Raw genomic sequence first — 21,896 nt, 5'->3', positions numbered from 1 at the left:
GTTGTTTTACTTTATTTTATAAAATGTTTTAAATCTATTGAGTTCATTTAGCATCTTAAAAGTCATTATTTCCAAATTTTAATATATCTCCAAGGATTGGAATGACTCCAATGTCACTTCATTCTAATTAGTGGAATGATGAACAGTTATAAAGACAACATAGATGTTGAGAGATGAAAGGCTAATTATGATCAAAATGCCTTTTTGCAATAAAACGTCAATCGGAAACTTTCTGCGTCTAACTCATCAGGTGCTGTTTCCTATGCTCTCTTTGCACTAACCAGCACCTGGTCCCCCCACTCCCTATCTTCTCCAAGGATTATCACCTTGTTACGGAGGAGAGGCTGGTGAGTGCCCGAGACCTGACAGTGATACCTTCTGGAGTTCAGCTCCTGGTGGGGCCACCCATGGCAGCAATATTAAGGAGGACGTTCCTGACGTTCCTGACCTCAGTGGTGGAGTTGGTGGAAGATGATGACACATCATCACAGTAGTGAAGGTGGAGGAAGGCTGCAGCAGTGATTTTGCATTCCATGCCACTGAACCCTGACGTCGATCTGTCAAGGACCATGTGGTGAATACCACATCAGCCTCCCCATGTTAAACAAAGTCACTCACGGGTGTTCTCTGTTAAAGGAATGACCCCTTAGGAGAACACCACACTTGACTCACTATTATTAACACCAGTGACCTGTTCATGTACCCCTTATCAATTCATCATGACCTTGTAGCATTCCCTTCCCTTCCCCGACTTATTTCAAACTCACTGGACCCTCTTTCCATTTAAAAGAATCAATGGGATTTGATTCTCTTTAAACTTACCTGTTGCATTGAAAAAAATGTAATGTGCAATATCTAAAGATGTTAATTAAAAGAAAGCTGAGGTATTTATCATCCAATAATCTGGAACACATGTTGGTCCTTCACCACTGAAGTACCAAAGGTGCTGGATTATCAGACTCTTATAGTTATGATCTGAACAAATCCTCAAAGTTCTATCACTAAAGAACTAGTCTGTTAGTTCCTGTTCTTTGAACTCTGCAAGAATCCCTAGAGCTCCAAAATAAAACTGAGAACATTACAGCCCACGATGCTGCGTCAACCTTTTACACCACTCTAAGATTAATCTAATCCTTCCCTCCCACAAAGCCCCCCCATTTTCCTAACATCCATGAGCCTGTCTAAGAGTCTCTAAAATGTCCCTAATATATCTGCCTCTACCACCATCCCTGGCAGTGGATTCCACACACCCACTACTCTCCGTGTAAAAGAAGATTACCACTCACCCTTTATACTTTTCTCCAGTCACCTTAAAAAATAGGCGTCCCTGTATTAGCCATTTCTGCCCTGCCTTTCCACTCGGTCTATGCCTCCTATCATCTTCTATATCTCTATATCAAGTCACACCTCATCCTCTTTCACTCCAAAGAGAAAAACACCCTAGCTTGCTCAACCTTTCTTCATAAAGCATTTTTGCAATCCAGGCAGTATATTGGTAAATCTCCTCTCGATCTGCATGTTGAACAAAATGTGGCAGCATGCTAGGGAGGGCATTGGTGCTCTGTTGCCGAGCAAAAAGATTGTGATGTTTACCATCATGCAGCTTTGATTTGGCACAAGAACTGCCTGAGAATCACCCTGAACCCAACATATCGATACAGTTACAGAGAAGGGATGGCAGTGCCTATTTTTCATTGGGAGTTTGAGGAGATTTGGTGTATCACCTGAGACACTCACAAATTTCTGCAATGTACCATGGAGCACGTTCTAACTGGCTGCATCTCCATCTGATACGTTGGGGTGGGGAGCACTGCACAGGGTTGAAATAAGCTGCAGAAAGTTATAAACTCCATCACGAGCATTGCTTTCCCAGCACCCAGGACATCTTCAAGGAGTGATGCCTTAAAAGATCCACCATCACCCAGGACATGCCCTCTTCTCATTGTTACCATTAGGGAGGAAGAATAGGGGCCTGAGGGCACACACTCAACAATTCAGGAACAACTTTGCCATCAGATTTCTGAATGGACATTGAACCCATGAACTCACTACTTTTTCTCTTTTTTGAATTAACATTACTTACTTAATTCAATTTTTTAAATACTATATATACAGTGGCATGAAAAAGTTTGGGCACCCCGGTCAAAATTTCTGTTACTGTGAATAATTAAGTGAGTAGAAAATGAACTGATCTCCAAAAGTCATAAAGTTAAAGATGAAACATTCTTTTCAACATTTTAAGCAAGATTAGTGTATTATTTATGTTTTGTACAATTTTAGAGTGAAAAAAAGGAAAGGAGCACCATGCAAAAGTTTGGGCTCCCCAAGAGATAAGAACTCTTTTACCAAGACTTTTACCAAGGTCTCTGACCTTAATTAGCTTGTTAGGGCTATGGCTTGTTCACAGTCATTGTTAGGAAAGGACAGATGATGCAAATTTCAAGGCTTTATAAATACCCTGACTCCTCAAACCTTGTCCCAACAATCAGCAGCCATGGGCTCCTCCAAGCAGCTGCCAAGCACTCTGAAAATTAAAATAAATGATGCCCACAAAGCAGGAGAAGGCTATAAGAAGATAGCAAAGCATTTTCAGGTAGCCGTTTCCTGAGTTTGTGATGTACTTAAGAAGTGGCAGTTAACAGGAACAGTGGAGATCAAGTTAATGTCTGGAAGACCAAGAAAACTTTCCAAGAGAACTGCTCGTAGGATTGCTAGAAAGGCAAATCTAAACCCCCGTTTGACTGCAAAAGACCTTCAGGAAAATTTAGCAGACTCTGGAGTGGTGGTGCACTGTTCTACTGTGTAACGACACCTGCACAAATATGACCTTCATGGAAGAGTCATCAGAAGAAAACCTTTCCTGCGTCCTCACCACAAAATCCAGCATCAGTAGTTTGCAAAGGAACATCTAAACAAGCCTGATACATTTTGGAAACAAGTCCTGTGGACTGATGAAGTTAAAATAAAACTTTTTGGCTGCAATGAGCAAAGGTATGTTTGGAGAAAAAAAGGAACAGAATTTCATGAAAAGAACACCGATCCAACTCTTAAGCACGGGGGTGGATCGATCATGCTTTGGGCTTGTGTTGCAGCCAGTGGCACAAGGAACATTTCACTGATAGAGGGAAGAATGAATTCAATTAATTACCAGCAAATTCTGGAAGCAAACATCACACTGACTGTAAAAAAGCTGAAGATAAAAAGAGGATGGCTTCTACAACAGGATAATGATCCTAAACACACCTCGAAATCCACAATGGACTACCTCAAGAGGCACAAGCTGAAGGTTTTGCCATGGCCCTCACAGTCCCTCAACCTAAACATCATCGAAAATCTGTGGATAGACCTCAGAAGAGCAGTGCATGCAAGATAGCTCAAGAATCTCACAGAACTAGAAGCCTTTTGCCAGGAAGAATGGGTGAAAATCCCCCAAACAAGAATTGAAAGACTCTTAGCAGGCTACAGAGAGAGTTTACAAGCTGTGATACTTGCCAAAGGGGATGTTACTAAGTACTGACCATGCAGGTTGCCCAAACTTTTGCTTCGGGCCCTCTTCCTTTTTTGTTATTTTCAAACTGTAAAAGATGGAAATAAAAAAGTAATGTTGCTTAAAATATTAAAGAATTGTGTCATCTTTAACTTTATGCCTTTTGGAAATCAGGTCATCTTTTACTCGCTTAGCTATTCACCGTAACAGAACTCCTTACTGTAATTTACAGTTTTTATTATTATGTATTGCATTGTACCGCTGCCGCAAAGACAACAAATTTTATGACATATGCCGGTGATATTAAACCAGATTCTCATTATTGCGTTCAGTCCTCCATCTGAGATCTTGTCGAACATGATGTCGGCAAGCATGCATTCAGCAGTAAGAAGAGAACCCCGTCAGCAGTGTTTAACGGGATCATCTACTAAATGTGTTAGTTGTTGATTAATTCCTTTAGACTGTCACGATGATTCATGGATCTTTGGCACCTTTTTTGCAGGGATGATTGTGACAGGTGAGGTGACGTTCTCTGACCAAGGCTTTTGAAAACACTGCTCAACATGAGAAAGTGGTTTTTGGAAGAATATGCAGTGAGCAAGCAGAGTAAGGCAAGCCACTGGGAGCAGGAAGAGGAGTGGGGAGAGAAACAACAAAGATAAGCAGGAAGCAATTCTAAATGTAATCTGTGAAGGGCAACATCGGGATGTCTTTGGTTCCATACGGGCATTCATAGTGACATCTGCTTCAGCTGTTACTTGGCTGAGTAAGAATACGGTTCTCCATTTAAATAGAAATAACTGCATTTCATTCTCACAGACACCAGGGGAGTGGGATAGGACAGAGGGAGGCCACTCAGGGAGATGAGAGAGAGAGATTGAGGAGGATGGGGAGAGGGAGTAGGGGAGGGGGAGGAGGAAGGAGGGGGTGAGGTGGGGAGAGAGGGAGAAAGGTAGGGAGAGGGCAGAAGGGAGGGAGAGAGAGGCAGTGAGAAAGGGAGAGGAAGAGGAAAGACAAAATGTGATTTACAATTACAAACCTCTTCAAAAATACAAAACACGAAGTACACTGCAGATACTGTGGTCAAATCAACATGTACAAACAAGCTGGATGAACTCAGCAGGTACTGACGAAGGGTCTTGGCCCAAAACATTGACTGCTCATTTCAACGGATGCTGCCCGATCTGCTGAGTTCATCCAGCTTGTTTGTTCAAAAATACAAACACTGATGACCTTATTTTGTGGGTCTGCATATCAATTCTATTATACAAGAAATGAAAGAGTTAGCACTCCCTGAATGTCCAACTATTGAGCATCCATAGGCTGTAAATTATCCAGGTAGTGAATCCATTTACTCTATAAATATTTTTATGTGCTCCATTGGTACTTGGACAGACAATGGCACATGGAAGACAATTATTTCAAACACACTACTGTCCCATTTGTTGCAGGGTACTGCTGAAGACCTGTTAACTTTCAGTGAATGAGACTTCAAAACCCTTAAAGATAACTACAAACAGCTCTAACATTAGTGACATTTCATCATGGTACCTGCAATCCAAACTGGTTAGCTGACAGGTAATAATTAGGAAATAGACAGAATAACATGGATAAAAGGGCTATCCTTAGATAAACGGCGAGTTCCTGCTAGAATGTTCTACCAATCCCCCAGGAAACGCACTTGCAATCTGCAGCAATATTGGGGCCCAAATGATTGAACACTGCTGATATTCCCCAAGGCCCATTGCACAATAATGAGTTGGAGTTTGTGTGTTGGCAAACTGGCTCGTGTGGGACTGCAGTCTGAATATCTGCTATTGCACTCAATTAAGTGTGCTCCGAACATACTAAAAGAAAGCCCTAACATCGACCATCAGATTAGAATTGGCAGTCTGTAATTGGCCATCACTTTCACCCTGAAAGAAGTGTACTAACTCTATGGAGGCTTGTGCCAACTAAGGACCTAAATCCTTGATAATGAATATTGGCTTTCCAATCGGCTTTCAGTGTGATTAATGCTCATCCATGACAGCAACTTGTGTGAAAACCAAGGCTCCATTCCAAAGCCATATGGGTTGGTAGGTTAATTGGTCTCATGGGTGCAACTGGGCTGCATGGATTCATTGAGCTAGAAGGGCCTGTTACTGTGGTGTATCTCTAACTTAAAAAAAATTAAACCAGGCTCTAACTCTCTGTTCAGTATTTCCCAGGTCAGTGGCACTTCCTGAACTGCCAGTAATGACTCCAGCCATAAAGGGAAGGCACATGATCAAGTCCAGTCTAGTTTTAACTGGAGCAAGCCATAACCATTCAGAATATTGTTCCCTTTTGGATTGGGTAGTTGCTACAGTCAGTGATATATTGAGGCAGCACACCAGCAGTGATCAAACAGCAATCAGTGTGCATATGTATTGTCGTTGCCATGCTCGAAGTTGCACTAAGCCTCTATTAAACTTATCTTTGAATATATACGGTATATATCATATAACAATCACAGCATGGAAACAGGCCATCTCGGCCCTCCTAGTCCGTGCCGAACTCTTAATCTCACCTAGTCCCACCTACCCGCACTCAGCCCATAACCCTCCACTCCTTTCCTATCGATATACCTATCCAATTTTACCTTAAATGACACAACTGAACTGGCCTCTACTACTTCTACAGGAAGCTCATTCCACACAGCTATCACTCTCTGAGTAAAGAAATACCCCCTCGTGATTCCCTTAAACTTTTGTCCCCTAACTCTCAAATCATGTCCTCTCGTTTGAATCTCCCCTACTCTTAATGGAAACAGTCTATTCACGTCAACTCTATCTATCCCTCTCAAAATTTTAAATACCTCGATCAAATCCCCCCTCAACCTTCTACGCTCCAATGAATAGAGACCTAACTTGTTCAACCTTTCTCTGTAACTTAAGTGCTGAAACCCAGGTAACATCCTAGTAAATCGTCTCTGCACTCTCTCTAATTTATTGATATCTTTCCTATAATTTGGTGACCAGAACTGTACATACTATTCCAAATTTGGCCTCACCAATGCCTTGTACAATTTTAACATTACATCCCAACTTCTGTACTCAATGCTCTGATTTATAAAGGCCAGCGTTCCAAAAGCCTTCTTCACCACCCTACCTACATGAGACTCCACCTTCAGGGAACTATGCACTGTTATTCCTAGATCTCTCTGTTCCACTGCATTCCTCAATGCCCTACCATTTACCCTGTATGCTCTATTTGGATTATTCCTGCCAAAATGTAGAACCTCACACTTCTCAGCATTAAACTCCATCTGCCAACGTTCAGCCCATTCTTCTAACTGGCATAAATCTCCCTGCAAGCTTTGAAAACCCACCTCATTATCCACAACACCTCCTACCTTAGTATCATCTTCCTTAACGTTTTTCTAGTTTTCTAATTTTGTCCCTTTTACCAGAAGCCACTGACTCCTTGACGTGGTATGATTATGTGGATGTTGCTGAGTTCTTTGTTCGCAACCGGCTTTGGGCAATGACAGGACTTTTCCTTTGTCGGCCACCATCACTGGGAATTTCAGTCTGATTCAAGTCCATCTATCTGCATTTCTAGTGGGCACTGGATTGTGATTGTGAGTAGAAACTTACACTAAAACAAAAAGATCCTACAGATGTTGGAAATCGAAAGCAAAGCACAAAAAATGCTGGAGGAACTCAGAAGGTCAGGCAGCATCTATGGAAATGAATAAACAGTTGACATTTCAGGCCAAGACGCTTTATCAAACTTATTCTGCCTTTTTATTCCTGAACCCCAGAGGCTAAATATAATACCCCTTCATCCATCCTGGCTGTGATAATTTTAAATGCAATGACTTAAATGCCAGGATGTTTCAGTTACCTTTGGATAAAGTTGTCAAGCACTTGGGGCTGTCCTAAAATTGTTGTTTTTAATGAAATTTATTTCAAGCACTTGAATTTTTCTTTGACTTCATAGTTTCCATTGCATTGTTCTTGGGAGGCAAAACTACTAAATTGTACAGTGGTTTTCATACCACAGGTGTAGGCAATAACCATGGAAAATATTTTCCACATTTCCATAGGCAATTGACACCAACAGCTGCACTGACTGAATTGACATTTTTATAAGTCCCTCAGTCCCAGAAACTTCCTGTTCCCACCAACACATTGAAATTTATTATAAAACTCTTTGAATTTCAAATTCCTTGTCTGTTGGCCTTAAATATTTTAAAGATGTTAGAGCGGGAGTAAAACTTCACTATCTTTCCAGCATCAGTGAGGGGCACTTTATGCAGAATCTAAAATGCACTTTCACAAACTGAACTTGATCACAGTGGAAGATTTCGAACTACAGCATCAGTATCAACTTGCAGAACACAACCTATAATTCTGAATTCAAGATTGAAGTTTATTTATCATTATGTGTGTTGAAACATAAGTACATCGTTACTGTTAAAATGTGTCATTTACATCACTCATTGGGAAGAATAGTATGGGAAATCAATCATGGAATGAGAGATTTCAATAAATTTTGTGCAATATTTTGTGTTTGAGATACTGTATGCAACATCTCAATCCTAAAATATCCACTGCAAAGAAAAGTCTAAAGTTGACAAAAGCTTTTGGTGGTAACAAATTGTGATTGTGATGTCCAGACTAATGTAAAAAAATAATTAACAATGTAAAATGCAGGACTTGCATTACAAATCAGTCAGTATCTGAAAATGAATCAATCAATATTTTAAGCATCAGAATTTACAAATATACAATACTTGTGGTGGAAGGGGTTTTTTCTGTTGTAGAAAATAATTGCGTAAGACCTATTTTTTTAAATGACAAATGAAATAAGAAAATAAGGTAAATTGGAATAAGCATTGTGACTCTTAGAGCCTGCTCCACTTTTTCACATCATTACTAATCAAGACAACTTTCTTTCCCGAGCCTTTAACTCCTTTAGTTATAATAGAACTTTTCAGATTTGATCATGTAGGGCTGGCAATACACTTCAAAATCAAGATGGGTCTGTGAGTTGTAGGGGAATTTATGTGGTGGCTTTCCCATGCACCAGACATGAGTCAGTTGTAAATTTGAGAAGTTTTGTTGAAGAAACATTGCATTTGTAGGGTATTTTCACACACAGAAGTCTCTAGACTTTATAGAAAAAGGTGCAAAAAAAAAACCCAAACATAAATCCAGTGTGTGGTATTTCCATAGGCAAATACACATTGTTAATGAGGGAGGTCAGAACAGAACAGAATGGCCAGACTGTTCTAGCTGACCGGAAGATAATAGTAACTCGAATAACCACCAGTTGCACAAGTGGTGTGCAGAAGAGCATCTCTAAACATGCGTCAGACCTTAAAATGGATGGGCTAAGCAGCAGAAAACCACATACACTTGGTAGCCACCTTATTAGGTACAGAAGGTAACTGTACAATACACCGAGTGCATAGTATAATCGGTTCAATCAGTTTTAAAATGTTTTTGGATGCTTGTAAATGTCATGCTTAGCCAGTGAGTCAGGGAGTATGGTTGTCAAACTGATTCTGCAGGAGGAACCTGTTATTTTTAGTGGGGTTGCATAGTGGAGTACAGTGCAAAAGAGAGCTTCAAAAAAGAAATTGCTGGTTCAGGTATGAGCAAGTAGTGTTCACCAAGGCTGGTTGTGTGTGCCACGTTGTGAACCCTGCAGATGTAGAAAAGCAAGCAAATATCTGGGACACCAAAAGTACTTAATGACCTATTAAGTATTTTTGAAATCTATTATAATTTAACAGTAATTGTGTTCTATTGTAATTTACATTTGGCAAGGTCCTACAGACAGCAGAGATCATAGTCCAGATCATTTATTTTTGGGCAGTGGTGACAAATAATGTTTGGCAGACTAGTGAGAGTGGGCAAATCTCCAGTACTTCACATTATTGTGTCACCTTAAAAAGGCCAATAAGTACTCACGATAACAATTCACCTAAAATGGGCAACTCTACAGTATAGCATTTGCACAGTGCTGCAGGGAAGTATTCAACTAGACTGAATTTTAAGCCTCTGGAGTGTAACTTGAACTAAGCAAAAGTGCCGAGATAGTGCTGACAGGACACTGAATATTCAGCCCTGAAATGATAATGGAATGAAACTTGGAAGTTTTAATATTTTGTAATCTAATTCTGGCCGGTGTAATTATTTGTTTTTTGGCCTTTGGCCATTTCTAGTCCATGCAGTTCTTCTCCAATGTAGATTAATGCTTTTGAGTTTATCCAGCTGTGGAAGAAACTGGTTCCCAATATAAATGGTAGTGTTTCTACACCAATGGCACTGTAAAAGAAGGTTAGTTTCTGTGGCCAGTTTAAACAAGCCAGAGCTTGATTCCAACTCTATATGTAAGCGTTTGTATCTCTGTTGTTTGTGTAAATCACAAAAAGGTGTCACTCAATTTATCCTGACGGAGGATCTTCGTCCAGAACTTCACACAGGAAAAGTTTTGTCATCTGGCACTGTATAAACTGGCATTTTGGTGAGGGAATGCTTAGGTCAATACATGGTGTTGCGTTCCTCTGCTAAAATCCAGCTACCAGATATATATGATTAAATGGTATATCAATATATATGATTAAACCCTTCTGGTTCTGCCAACTATTTGAATCTGTGACCTCTGAAACATAAGACACAGGAGAAAAGAGAGTTTTTTTGCGCTCTTATGTTTGCTCTGCCCACTAGTAAGATCATGGCTGATCAATCTTTGGCCGACGTCATTTTCAATCCTCCTCATATACCTCAACTTCCTTATACTTTCAATGGCTGTCAGCTTCGCCTTGAATATAGTCAATTACTCCACCTCCAGGATAGCGAATTTCAAAGATTCTCAAACCCCTCCTCGTCTCTATCTGAAATGGACAATGACTTATTCTGAAACAATGTCACCAAGTTCTCAATATGTCAATCCTACCAATCATCTCTTTCATCAATGTATATTCTCAATAAGCACAACTTCTTCTCCATGAAATCAAATGAATGAACACTGAGCTCTGAGCTACTCAGGTGTGTGGCTGCCCAGTATCGGAAATGCTCCTGCACTGTGCAGCTGGTATTTTCTTTATATAACATTAATAGAAGGTCCCACACAGTTTCCAGGCCGCAAGAAAATTTACTGTTCAGAGCAATAGTTGGTCCTTGCATCTGTAAAAATATGAGAGGGAACATTGTTAGTAAACCTTCTCCCCATGGTGTCTTAAGCAAGCATATCATTTTAAAATATGAAAGCCATATTTCAATAGATCATAAGTTCACAAGACACTGGAGCAGAATTAGGCCATTCAGTGGGGGGTGTGTGGAATGCCCTGTCAGGAGTGGTTGTAGAGGCAGATACATTAGAGAATGTCAGAGGTAAGTTTTTACACAGAGATTGCTGGGCCTATCGGTGCTGATGAAGAGTCCCTGCATGAAACGTCGACTCATTATTCCTCTCCATAGATGCTGCCTAACCTGCTGAATTCTTATTTTATTGTGTGTGTGTTACTCTGTACTGCGCTGTGGTGTTCTACATTCAATGCTCTCACATCACCTCTCTCCAGAGAGGTAGAGTTTCTCTGGGACTTAAAGGTTTCTACAGATATGTTAAGAGCAAAAGGATTGCGAGGGACAAAATTGGTCCTCTGGAAGAACGGAATTGTAATCCACATGTGGTGCCAAAACAACATGTGGGGGAGATCTTAAATGCATTCTTTGCATCTGTATTTACTCAGGAGGTAGATACAGAGTCTGTAGAAGTGAGACAAATTGGCATCTTCATGGACCCTGTACACATTACAGAGGAGGAGGTTTTGCTATCCTGAGCCAAACCTTGGTGGATAAATCCCCAGGGCCTGACATGGTGTTCCCTTGGACCCCATGGGAGGCAAATGCAGAAATTGCTGGAGGGATATTTAAATCATCCTTAGTGACAGGAGAGGTATCACAGGATTGGAGGATGTTTAAGAAAGGATCTAAACAGAAACCAAGAAATTATAGGCTGGTGAGTCTGATATAATTTGTGGGAAAGTAATTGTAAGGTATTCTAAGAGACCAGTTATATAAGTATTTGGATAGCCATGGACTGATTAAGGATAGTCAGCATGGCTTAGTGCATGGTAGATCATATGTAACCAATTTTACAGATTTTTTCAAGAATTATCAGGAAAATGAAGACAGGGCAGTGGATGTTGTCTACATGGACATTTGACAAAGTCCCGCATGGGAGGTTGGTCAAGAAGGTTCAGTCACTCATTATTCAAGATGAGGTAGCAAATTGGATTAGACATTGGCTTTGAGGGAGAAGCCAGAGAGTGGTAGTAGATTGTTGCCTCTCTGACTGGTGTCCTGAGACTAGTGGTGTGCTGCAGGGATTGATGCTGGGTCCTTTGTTCTTTCAGAATCAAAATCAGGTTTATTATCACCAGCATGGGACATGAAATTTGTTAACTTAGCAGCAGCAGTTCAATGCAATACATAACCTAGCAGTGAAAAAACTAATAAATAAAACATAATATTAATTAAACAAGTAAATCAATTACATATATTGAATAGATATAAAAATGTGCAAAAACAGAAATACTGAATATTAAAAAATAGTGAGGTAGTGTCCAAAGCTTCAATGTTCATTTAGGAATTGGATGACAAAAGGGAAGAAGCTGTTCCTGAATCACTGAGTGTGTGCCTTCAAGCTTCTGTACCTCCTACCTGATGGTAACAGTGAGAAAAGGGAATGCCCTGGATGCTGGAGGTCCTTAATAATGGACGCTGCCTTTCTGAGACACCAGTCCCTGAAGATGTCCTGGGTACTTTGTAGGCTAGTACCCAAGATGGAGCTGACTAGATTTTCAACCTTCTGCAGCTTCCTTCGGTCCAGTGCCGTAGCCTTTCCATACCAGAGATTAATGCAGCCTGTCAGAATGCTCTTCATGGTACAACTATAGCATCTATATCAATGATCTGGTTAACTGGATCAGCAAATCTGTGAATGACACCAAGATAGTGAACAGTGAGCAAGGCTCAACTGGCTCTGCTGGAAAAATGGGCTGAAAAATGGTAATGGAATTTAATGCAGACAAATAGAAGGTTTTACATTTCAGTAGGACCAACCAGGGCAGGTCTTACACACTGAACGATATGGCACTGAGGTGTGTGGTAGAACAAACGGATCTGGGGATCCAGGTCCGGAATTCATTGAAAGTGGCAGCTCGGGTAGATAGGGTCTTAGAGAAAGCTTATGGCACGTTGGCTTTCATAAATCAAAGTGTTGAGGACAGGAGATATTGAACTTGTATAAGACATTGGTCAAGCCTAATTTGGAGTATTGTGTGTAGTTTTGGTTACCGACCTACAGGAAAGATGTAAGTAACATTGAAAGATACAGAGAAAATTAACAAGGATGTGCTGGGTCTGGTCGACTGGAGTTATAAGGAAAGATTAAATAGGTTTGGACTATGTTCCTTATAGAGGACTGAGAGGAGATTTGATAGAGATATACAAAATTATGAGTGGTATAGATAGAGTTAACATAAGCAAGGTTTTTCCACTGAGGTTGGGTGGAACTACAGCTGGAGGTCATGGGTTAGGGGTGAAAGGTGAAAGGTTTAAAGGGAACATGAGGGGAAACTTCTTCAATCAGAGGGTCGTGAGAGTGTGAAATGAGCTGCCAGAACAAGTGGTCCATGCAAGCTCGATTTCAACGTTTAAGAGAAGTTTGGATAGGTACATGGATGGGAGAGGTATGGAAGGCTGTGGTCCCAGTGCAGCTTGATGGGAGTAGGCAGTTTAAATGGTTCGGCATGGACTAGATGGGCCAAATGGCCTGTCTTTGTGCTGTACTTCACTGTGACTCTATTGCAGGGCAGACTCGGCATTCTTTGAGAAACCTCGACAGATGCACAGTAGAGAGTATCCTGACTGGTTGCATCGTGGCTTTGTATGGAAACACCAATACAGAAAGTGGCCCACCACAGGCAAAGCCCTCCCCACCGAGCACATCTACAAGGAGCACTGCCACAAGAAAGCAGCATCCACGACCCCCACCATGCAGGTCCTGCTCTCTTCTCTCTGGTGCCATCAGGTAGGAGGTACAGGGCCTCCGGACTCACACCTTTAGGCTCAGGAATGGTTATTACCTCTAGTCATCAGGCTCCTGAACCAGTGTGGATAACTTCACTCACCTCAACTCTGAACTGATTCCATACCTACAGATTCATTTTCAATGACTCTACAACTTATGGTCTCAGCATTATTTGTTTACTTATTTTTCAGTATTTGTAGTTTGTCTTATTTTGCACATTGGTTGTTTGTCACTGTTGTGTGTAATTGTTCAATGATTCTATTGTATTTTTGTTCTACTGTGAAGCCCTACAAGAGAATGAATCTCAAGGCAGTATATGTAACACCTACATACTTAATAGGAAATTTCCTTTGACATTGGACTGCAAATACTCCCAGTAGAAGACCAGCCCTGATCCTGTAAAACGATGAAGAGAGACACAGATTGGTCCACCTCTCCATCTGTTTCTTATATTCTAGCCTATGCCACTTCATGGAAGGACAACAGCAGCAAAATGGAGAAGACTATTTGAGAAGGCAATGGGAACCTGACCCTTTGCTGAAGGCACATGGAGGTAAAGTGAGAGCAATGGGAGAATCACTTCACCACAGGCCCATAAAATCCCTCCAGCTCCAGTTATAACAAAATCTGTGCACACCAAACTGATATCACTATTGGTTTGGGGGCAAGATACCTGCAACTCCTAAAAAGAGAAACAATATTTATTTATTGGTACAGCGTGGAATAGGCCCTCCCGCCCCCGAGCCACACTCCTCTCCAACCCAGCCATTGCCTAATCACAGAACAATTTACAATGACCGATTAACCTACTAACCTTGCGTCTTTGGACTGTGGGAGGACACCAAAGACCCGGAGGAAACCCGTGCACGTTAGCGAAGGAACGTACTAACTTGCTTATAGAGGACGCCAGATTTGAATTCGGAACTATATATAATCTTGACTTTCCCCACGTCTCGGGCAGTATGTATATTCAAACCCTGTTGTACCCTTCCGTAACACAAACTATTTGCAAACTGGTACGTGGTGGTTCACGGAGAGTCCGGAGGAAGCACGTAGGAGTTGGCGGGTCCTGTGTGGATTGAAACAAGGCAGTGTGATCCCATCTTCAATTGTTATTATCGCTTCCCAGCAGGGAAGTCACGCAGGAAGGGGACAATTTTCATCAGTTCAGCCCAGGAGTTTTCGGGCAGATGGGGCTTGTCAGCTGTGGTGCCCACCTAGGAGAAGAAAGCTCTGACCTCAAACCTCTGCTGCCTCACGGCTAAGGCTTCGAGAGTAAACCCTGGGGGGAAAATCCGGAGCTGGAGTCCCCAAGGCAGTTCTAAACTGTATCGGACTCTGCCGATCCTTTGGATTCATCCGCTGCACGGAGTGCAGGAGGCTGCTACATGGGTAACAGCTTGCTCGCCATATCACACTGCCCTAGTGTGCGTATCATGCCGACTGTTAGGGCACAATATCCGTGTCGACCTCGACCAACGGAGGCCTCACAGCCCAGGCGTTCCAACGTTAAATGTGGAACCTCGCTGTGGAAACTCAGCAGACCATGAACCCAGCTGGATATTTTGTTAACGATTTATTTCTATTACCCACTGTAGGAGGCGGGAGGCAGGGATTAAAAATCAAAACAATTAGAAACTTAGTGTCTAAGGAATCTGTCTCCAGCTGCTTAGTAGTACAGTATATTTGTACTGTAGCAATAAAATCTTATTAATTATTCGTACACGAATTGTTTTGTGAGCATAACACAACGCAAATCCACAAAACCGCATTGGAAGTAGGTATGAAATGCGAATCAAGAAACAGAAGCTTCTCAATAAAACATGATGGCTGTGAGAAATAAACACATATTTGTGTTTTTGTATAAGAAAACAAATGCACGTTGTTTGCTTTATTTCTCGCGACTGTGGCGAGGAGGTGTAAATTGTTCTCACAAACATGAATAATCTGTGTGGATTGATTTTTAATTTCTAATTTCCTTCTGCTCCTCCTGAAGGTGCTAACTCTTAATGGGTAACAGTTTCACAACTAGCTGTAGTATTTCAGCATCAAAGGAAGGGATATCATAACAATCCAGAGCTAACAAATGTGCAAAATGCAAATAACGATGCAAAGTTCCAGTAAAATGAGCGGCATTGCATTGTAATGAATACATTGCAGGACAACTACAATTGACCAATATTAGGGGTGAGGCAACCACAAAATATATATTCAACTTGATTGCACCCGTCATAACACTAACCTTTTGCAAAACGGACTCGAGCGCGCAGCATGCTGGGGACTGTAGTCTCATCAGTTTACACTGTTCTATGAAAACACGGGAAAGTTCTTCAGTGAGGTAAACTGCAAATACCAGAATCCACTAGGCGGGACACGGCTCTTTGATGACGTAGTGAAGAATAGGAGCCAATGAGGGAGTGGGGCTGCGAACGCTGTGGTGGGAGGACCTGGACCCGGAGCCGAGTACAGGGCTGTTCTCACTGCAGGCATACATGGTGGTGTTTGTACCTGCGCTAAGATCGATAGAGGGCTGGGATTTATCTAGAGTTTATCTCCAGCAACTTTTCCCACGGCTTCACTGATCGTCGTTTCTTCCCGAAAAGGAGCGAAGTGTTTGGCAGCGTTGAGGAGAATACGGAGTTTTAGGCGAGGAGTCTTGGGGGGAGCAAAGTAATAAAGGGAGCGAAGGATGTCTCGGGGCCGGGCGCTGCTGCTGCTGCTGCTCGGCGGGGCGCTAGCGCTGCTGTGCGCGCCCATCCCGGCGGCGGTTGCCTTGGAGTCGCCTCGCGCCTGCCCGCCCCGCTGCTCGTGCCTAGGTGAGCTGCTCGCCTGCAGCCGCCACAAGCTCAACCGGGTGCCCGAGGCACTGCCCGGCCGCACCGTCCGACTGTGAGTATCCCGAATCCCTGTCCCCACACGGACTCGAGTCTTGCATTGAGGGGGAAATGCGCGCATCCGTGTTCTAGCGAGCCGTACTTGTTGCATTTGTGAAAGTTTGGAAACTTGACCACGAAGGTAGACCTTCCCCTGTTTCCCTCGGAGTTGCGCATTTGCACCGTACATTAACTTTTCAAATCGGCAAGAATTTGGGATGGAGTTGATGTGTGGTGTCTTGGGTGCGCGATTCCGCTTTTGGATTTCCATCTGTATTTTCTGATGGACGTCAAGTTAAGATAGTTGATACGAGTAAAGCACATAGATTGTAGCTGGGACACTTTTCAGATTTTCTGTGGTTTACTGTTTATATTCTGGATGATATCTATTAAACTATGCTTTTATTAGATTTGATTTTAATTTTTCGTGATTTAAACTTTTTATTACATTTAATTCAGTTCATTTAGTTGTGCCGATGGAAACAAAGAATGAAATAGAAACGCAATGATTCCTGCTGTGGAATAATTTACTATGTTGTTTTGTGGCCTATTGGTTGAAATAGTCTAAGTTCAAAGTGAATATATTTTCAGAGTACGTATATCACCTGTCTCAAAGGGCAAAGCGCCGTCGGAAGTCGGTGTAGTAAGGAGATATTCAAACTAAGAAATTAAGGAATGACTCGTAATAATAGTGCCATCAGTCTAGCGATTGGTACTGTTGTGGCAGCTCTTCGTCAATTGGCTATGTGCAAAGAAGGCTCCAACTGTTGAACAAAGCAGGAAGACTTGCAATTAGTTGTGGCTAATTCCCTTCAAATTAGCTCATCTGGCAGTAATGCTGCCCTGCTCACGAAAGATGAATAGCTCTTTAATGGACTTTGAAACTTTTCTCTACTAACAAACTCTATGCCTTACAAGAGTTAGATATAAGCGAATTGTGTACATTTTAATGTTTGTAGAAAGATTTTTAGTTAATTAAAAAAGTCATCTTTAAGTTGCTTTGTATTAAGTTTTAGTATATTAACTTTAGAAAGAGATTTTATTCTGTATTATTTCTCTACAATTATAGCAAAAATGAAATATTGAGTTAATTTAAATGAGGTATCTTACTAAACTATCAAAAGTAATTTCCCCTTTCAAATGAACAAAACTTTTTTAATAACTTGCTTTAAAATATTCACATGTTCCAAGTATGAAATAGATTTTTCAACATTTATTGAGGTAAAATGGACGGAAGATTTTGGTTGGGATTCCATTTTCATAATGTCAGTAAAATCAGTAAATGTTTGAAATGGTATAAATTTTTTGCACAATATATTAATGCAAAGTCAATACAACTTTCAATATTTGATTTTTTTTGCTGTCTCTATTTGATTTGCCTCCATATGTTCTTATTAATAGAGAAGCCTCTCAGAGAAGAGCGGCTGTGGATAGGTTCCAGTTGTATAAACAACTTCTAGTAGCCCATTTGGGGCACATAACTGTGATCACCCTTTGGAGAATTTGCCAATTGCTTAAAAGAAAACACTCAGTGTCTTTTCTGTTTACACCAAACCTTCTTCTTGTTACATTTATAAATGCCTCACTGTTACAACCTAAAGTCCCTGAGGAAAACAGTGTGTTGCTTTGGCATTGGGGAACAGTTCCATATAAACCACACATTGTCCAGGTGTAATTAACACTAGTTGTAAAGTCATCCAGCAAAATTTTGGTCATTTTAGTCAGCAGTTCCAAATCATCCATTATTTGATGTGATTCTAGAATAGAAGGTAGAAGTTTTAATCCCTTTTGCATTAACAACTAAACAAAGTACTGCATTTAGTGCTTGGGACATCCCAATGTATCTCATAGCCACTTAATTTTTAATTATGGTCACTGTATTTTTATAGAGAAGCACACCAGCCAACTTGCACTTGGCAAGGTCCTACCTAGTCAAGTTAAATAGCTTTTAGAAAATCACTCTTAAAAGCACCTAAACTGTTAGTTTGTCAGCCTTCAATTTTCTGCCACTCACAAGTTGTATGCACAGATTGAAACACCTATTCAAAATAATTCCTTTATTGATCATTATTTCCAGAGTGACATCAGGTTGTCTTGTAAATTTATAAATCTATTTTTGAACTATCCTAGGCTACTTTTTTTCTTTTCAGTTTAGTCTGAACATGCATCTTGGTACTAAAGACTTTGCCAGTCATCCATTCTTTATTATTGACCGTGCATTAATCAGCCATGGCATTCATAATGCATCCCAGTGTTATCTGTGTACTAAGTTTCACAAAGCCTTGCATCTATTTCCTGTTTTGGTTCTAGCAATTCATAATCTTTGACTTAATATCATGACTTTTGTTGAATCTGTTCACATTGCTTAGAATTATTACTAGTGGGTTAGCAATGCTGGTGTCTGCTGCTTGCTTTGTTATGCTTCATAGAGAATTTTAATTGCATCTCTGTTTTTATTTGCTTGCAAGAACATTGGGAGCCAATTTCACTCTTAATACCTCCCCCTGCCCTACTTGTGTCTATTTGAGCCAACTACAATACCAACCTTGTGCTTTCTAGATGTTTTAAAATTTTATTACTATTATAGTTTCTGATTTACAAGGTTCACTCATTGTAGAACACTTCATGGTATTGGAATTTAAGGTACTCACTACAAAGGCACAGTTTGATTGCTACCACAATTGGCTAAAATAAATTTAATTTCAGATATATTGGAAACTGCTTTTAAATTCAGATATTTTGGTAGCATTTTGTTCCAAGTTTAATGTTTGCATCTATGGATAGAATATTGTTTTAACATGCCAGTTTGCATTTCATAGAGGTTGTTTGCAAAGGTGGTTCAGTAGTGACACAATTTGCATTAGAGTCAGCAGATGACAAATACATGGTCAGAAATGGAAGCATTTTAAGGTTACATGTCAAGACAGGAAAAAAAGTTGCAAAGCTTTAAGTGGAATGTTTGAAACTGCTACTATTCCTCCTCTTTATGATTAATGTGTTTTAAAAAAAAGTACTATATAACTAGAATGGGAAAGTTTGAATGTTCTTCGTAGCTCTCAAACTCTGAATGTCTGTATTTTAGTGGCAGTGATTTTTTTAACAGGTCGTTACATAGCAATTTAATAGATACTGAGCAATGTGCAAGGGAAAGAAGTGGCTGAGTAATTCCAGGCCATTTTCAGTGAGAGGTAGACAGAGTAGATTGTTGACAAGTGAGGGAAAATACAACATATTTATCAAAGATTTAAAAATAGAGGTTTTCTGTGTTTGTGTAGGAAAGCATGTTAACTTCCTTTGGTGTTACTTTTGTTGCGCATTTATGTCATTCTGGTTCAATTTAAGCCTATACTTGCACTACAATCAATAAAGCAGTAATTGTAGTTTAATTTCCTGTCGGGTATTGCCAGACTGACTCTGGTTTCTGTTTTTGGGCTGCAGCGGGAGGGTATAGTGCATGCTGCTGGTTTTGCTTGAACTGTTGCACATTCGAGAAGGTCCAAGTCATTTGGCAAGTTGATATCAACAGTTGGTCCACAATTACCTCAGTCTACTTTAAGGAAGAGGCACAAGTATTCTGTTTCCTCATTGGTATTATCAACTCTTTTATAAAAAAAAAATAAATTGTGGAGGGCAGGATCTCTTTGTGGGAATGGGTTGTTAAACTACTTACAGAAACCTATTATTTAGTCTTGTTTATTGGTATCAGATAGTTGCTGGCAGCTGTAGAACCTTCAGGATTAATGAGGAGCTAGTGGTGGAATTAAAGAACAAAAATATTAGCTGAAGTAGAGATAAATTAAATTTGAGCCAAAAATGCAGTTTGCCTTAGTTATTTTGGGACTAAAACTTGCTTGGCATTTGAGTAATTATTTGTGAATTGAATTCACTCTTTGCTGTCGGTGGATTACTGTGCAACTTGTTTATTTGTTCTTTGAAGCTGTGGTCAATCATAATTGCTTTAAATACTTCAGCGCTTGGCAATTGAAATATAACTACAAAACTGAAGAGAATTTTTAATCAGAGCTGTATGTTACAATGAAAGGCATAATTATGATGTAAAAGACCAAATGAAAGGTTATTTTATATTTTACTGGAGCCATAGTTGGTAAGTTAGCAATGATCTATTGAGAAAGTTTATGCACATGAAAAAATTACCATCTATATAGGGTGGTTATGTGTGCAAGGTGTTCCTTGGACTGTTGCCTGTTACAGACTTGATTTTGGCAAATTTTGTATAATATGAATCTGCTTTGAAGTTTTCTAAAATTCAGTAGCTGTGTAAGTAATGAAATGAAACACAGTAAAGTAGCATTGTCTCATTCCTTTTGTTTCTAGTGGTTTATTTATTAACCCACATTACAGTGAATGTGCTTAAAAGCTGAATAGATTTTTTATAAACAATAGGAAGCATATGAAATGATCGTGTAAAAGTCTGCCTTTTTAAATTTAAAAGGCTTTCCTAGAGCCTGCTTGAAGAAAAATTTAAAATGGTAGAAGTTCCTATGGTAAAATAAGGCAAAAAATGTTGTAATTGTATTGTGAAGCACATTTCCAAGGTGAAATTAATTTTCATTTTTGTATTTACACTTGGAAGTATGGTTTCTCAGTTGCAGATGCTTGCAGGTGATACCTCTGGTTATGAGGGATTGATTGATACAATCTAATCAATAGTATACCTGTAAACGTGAGATGTTCAGCCCTTCACTACTTTCCAAGATTAGATTGAGGCACCCGTTATCAGTAAATAATCTGTACGGTGGCATGCAAAAGTTTGGGCACCCCTGGTCAAAATTTCTGTTACTGTGAATAGCTAAGCGAGTAAAAGATGACTTGATTTCCAAAAGGCCTAAAATTAAAGATGACACATTTCTTTAATATTTTAAGCAAGATTATTTTTATATTTCCATCTTTTACTGTTTGAAAATAACAAAAAAGGAAGAGGGCCCAAAGCAAAAGTTTGGGCACCCTGCATGGTCAGTACTTAGTAACTCCCCCTTTGGCAAGTTTCACAGCTTGTAAACGCTTCCTGTAGCCAGCTAAGAGTCTTTCAATTCTTGTTTGGGGGATTTTCACCCATTCTTCCTTGCAAAAGGCTTCTAGTTCTGTGAGATTCTTGGGCTGTCTTGCATGCACTGCTCTTTTGAGGTCTATCCACAGATTTTCGATGATGTTTAGGTTGAGGGACTGTGAGGGCCATGGCAAAACCTTCAGCTTGTGCCTCTTGAGGTAGTCCATTGTGGATTTTGAGGTGTGTTTAGGATCATTATCCTGTTGTAGAAGCCATCCTCTTTTCATCTTCAGCTCTTTTACAGACAGTGTGATGTTTGCTTCCAGAATTTGCTGGTATTTAATTGAATTCATTCTTCCCTCTACCAATGAAATGTTCCCCGTGCCACTGGCTGCAGCACAAGCCCAAAGCATGATCGATCCACCCACGTGCTTAAGAGTTGGAGAGGTGTCCT

The 21,896-nt window shown here is 40.4% G+C and overlaps 1 protein-coding gene and 1 long non-coding RNA gene across 2 annotated transcripts in view; one reads left to right on the top strand and one right to left on the bottom strand.

Moving 5' to 3' along the window:
* Positions 1-7,864: 7,864 nt before the first annotated feature.
* Positions 7,865-15,069, bottom strand: LOC140734570 (uncharacterized). Its single transcript, XR_012100562.1, has 2 exons — positions 14,376-15,069; positions 7,865-10,650 (listed from the first exon to the last, which is right to left on the bottom strand). It is a non-coding gene; the product is annotated as an uncharacterized lncRNA (long non-coding RNA).
* Positions 15,070-16,013: 944 nt separating this feature from the next.
* lrig3 (leucine-rich repeats and immunoglobulin-like domains 3) overlaps positions 16,014-21,896 on the top strand; it is a 67,514-nt gene continuing 61,631 nt past the window's right edge. Inside the window, exon 1 of the mRNA XM_073058724.1 lies at positions 16,014-16,450. Within this exon, the coding sequence (XP_072914825.1) occupies positions 16,251-16,450 (200 nt within the window). The 5' untranslated portion in view covers positions 16,014-16,250. The remainder of the gene's footprint in view (positions 16,451-21,896) is intronic.

Source organism: Hemitrygon akajei, chromosome 10 (assembly GCF_048418815.1).
Source record: "Hemitrygon akajei chromosome 10, sHemAka1.3, whole genome shotgun sequence".
In the NCBI taxonomy this organism is placed as follows: domain Eukaryota; kingdom Metazoa; phylum Chordata; class Chondrichthyes; order Myliobatiformes; family Dasyatidae; genus Hemitrygon; species Hemitrygon akajei.
This window is presented reverse-complemented; position numbering and strand designations above follow the sequence as displayed.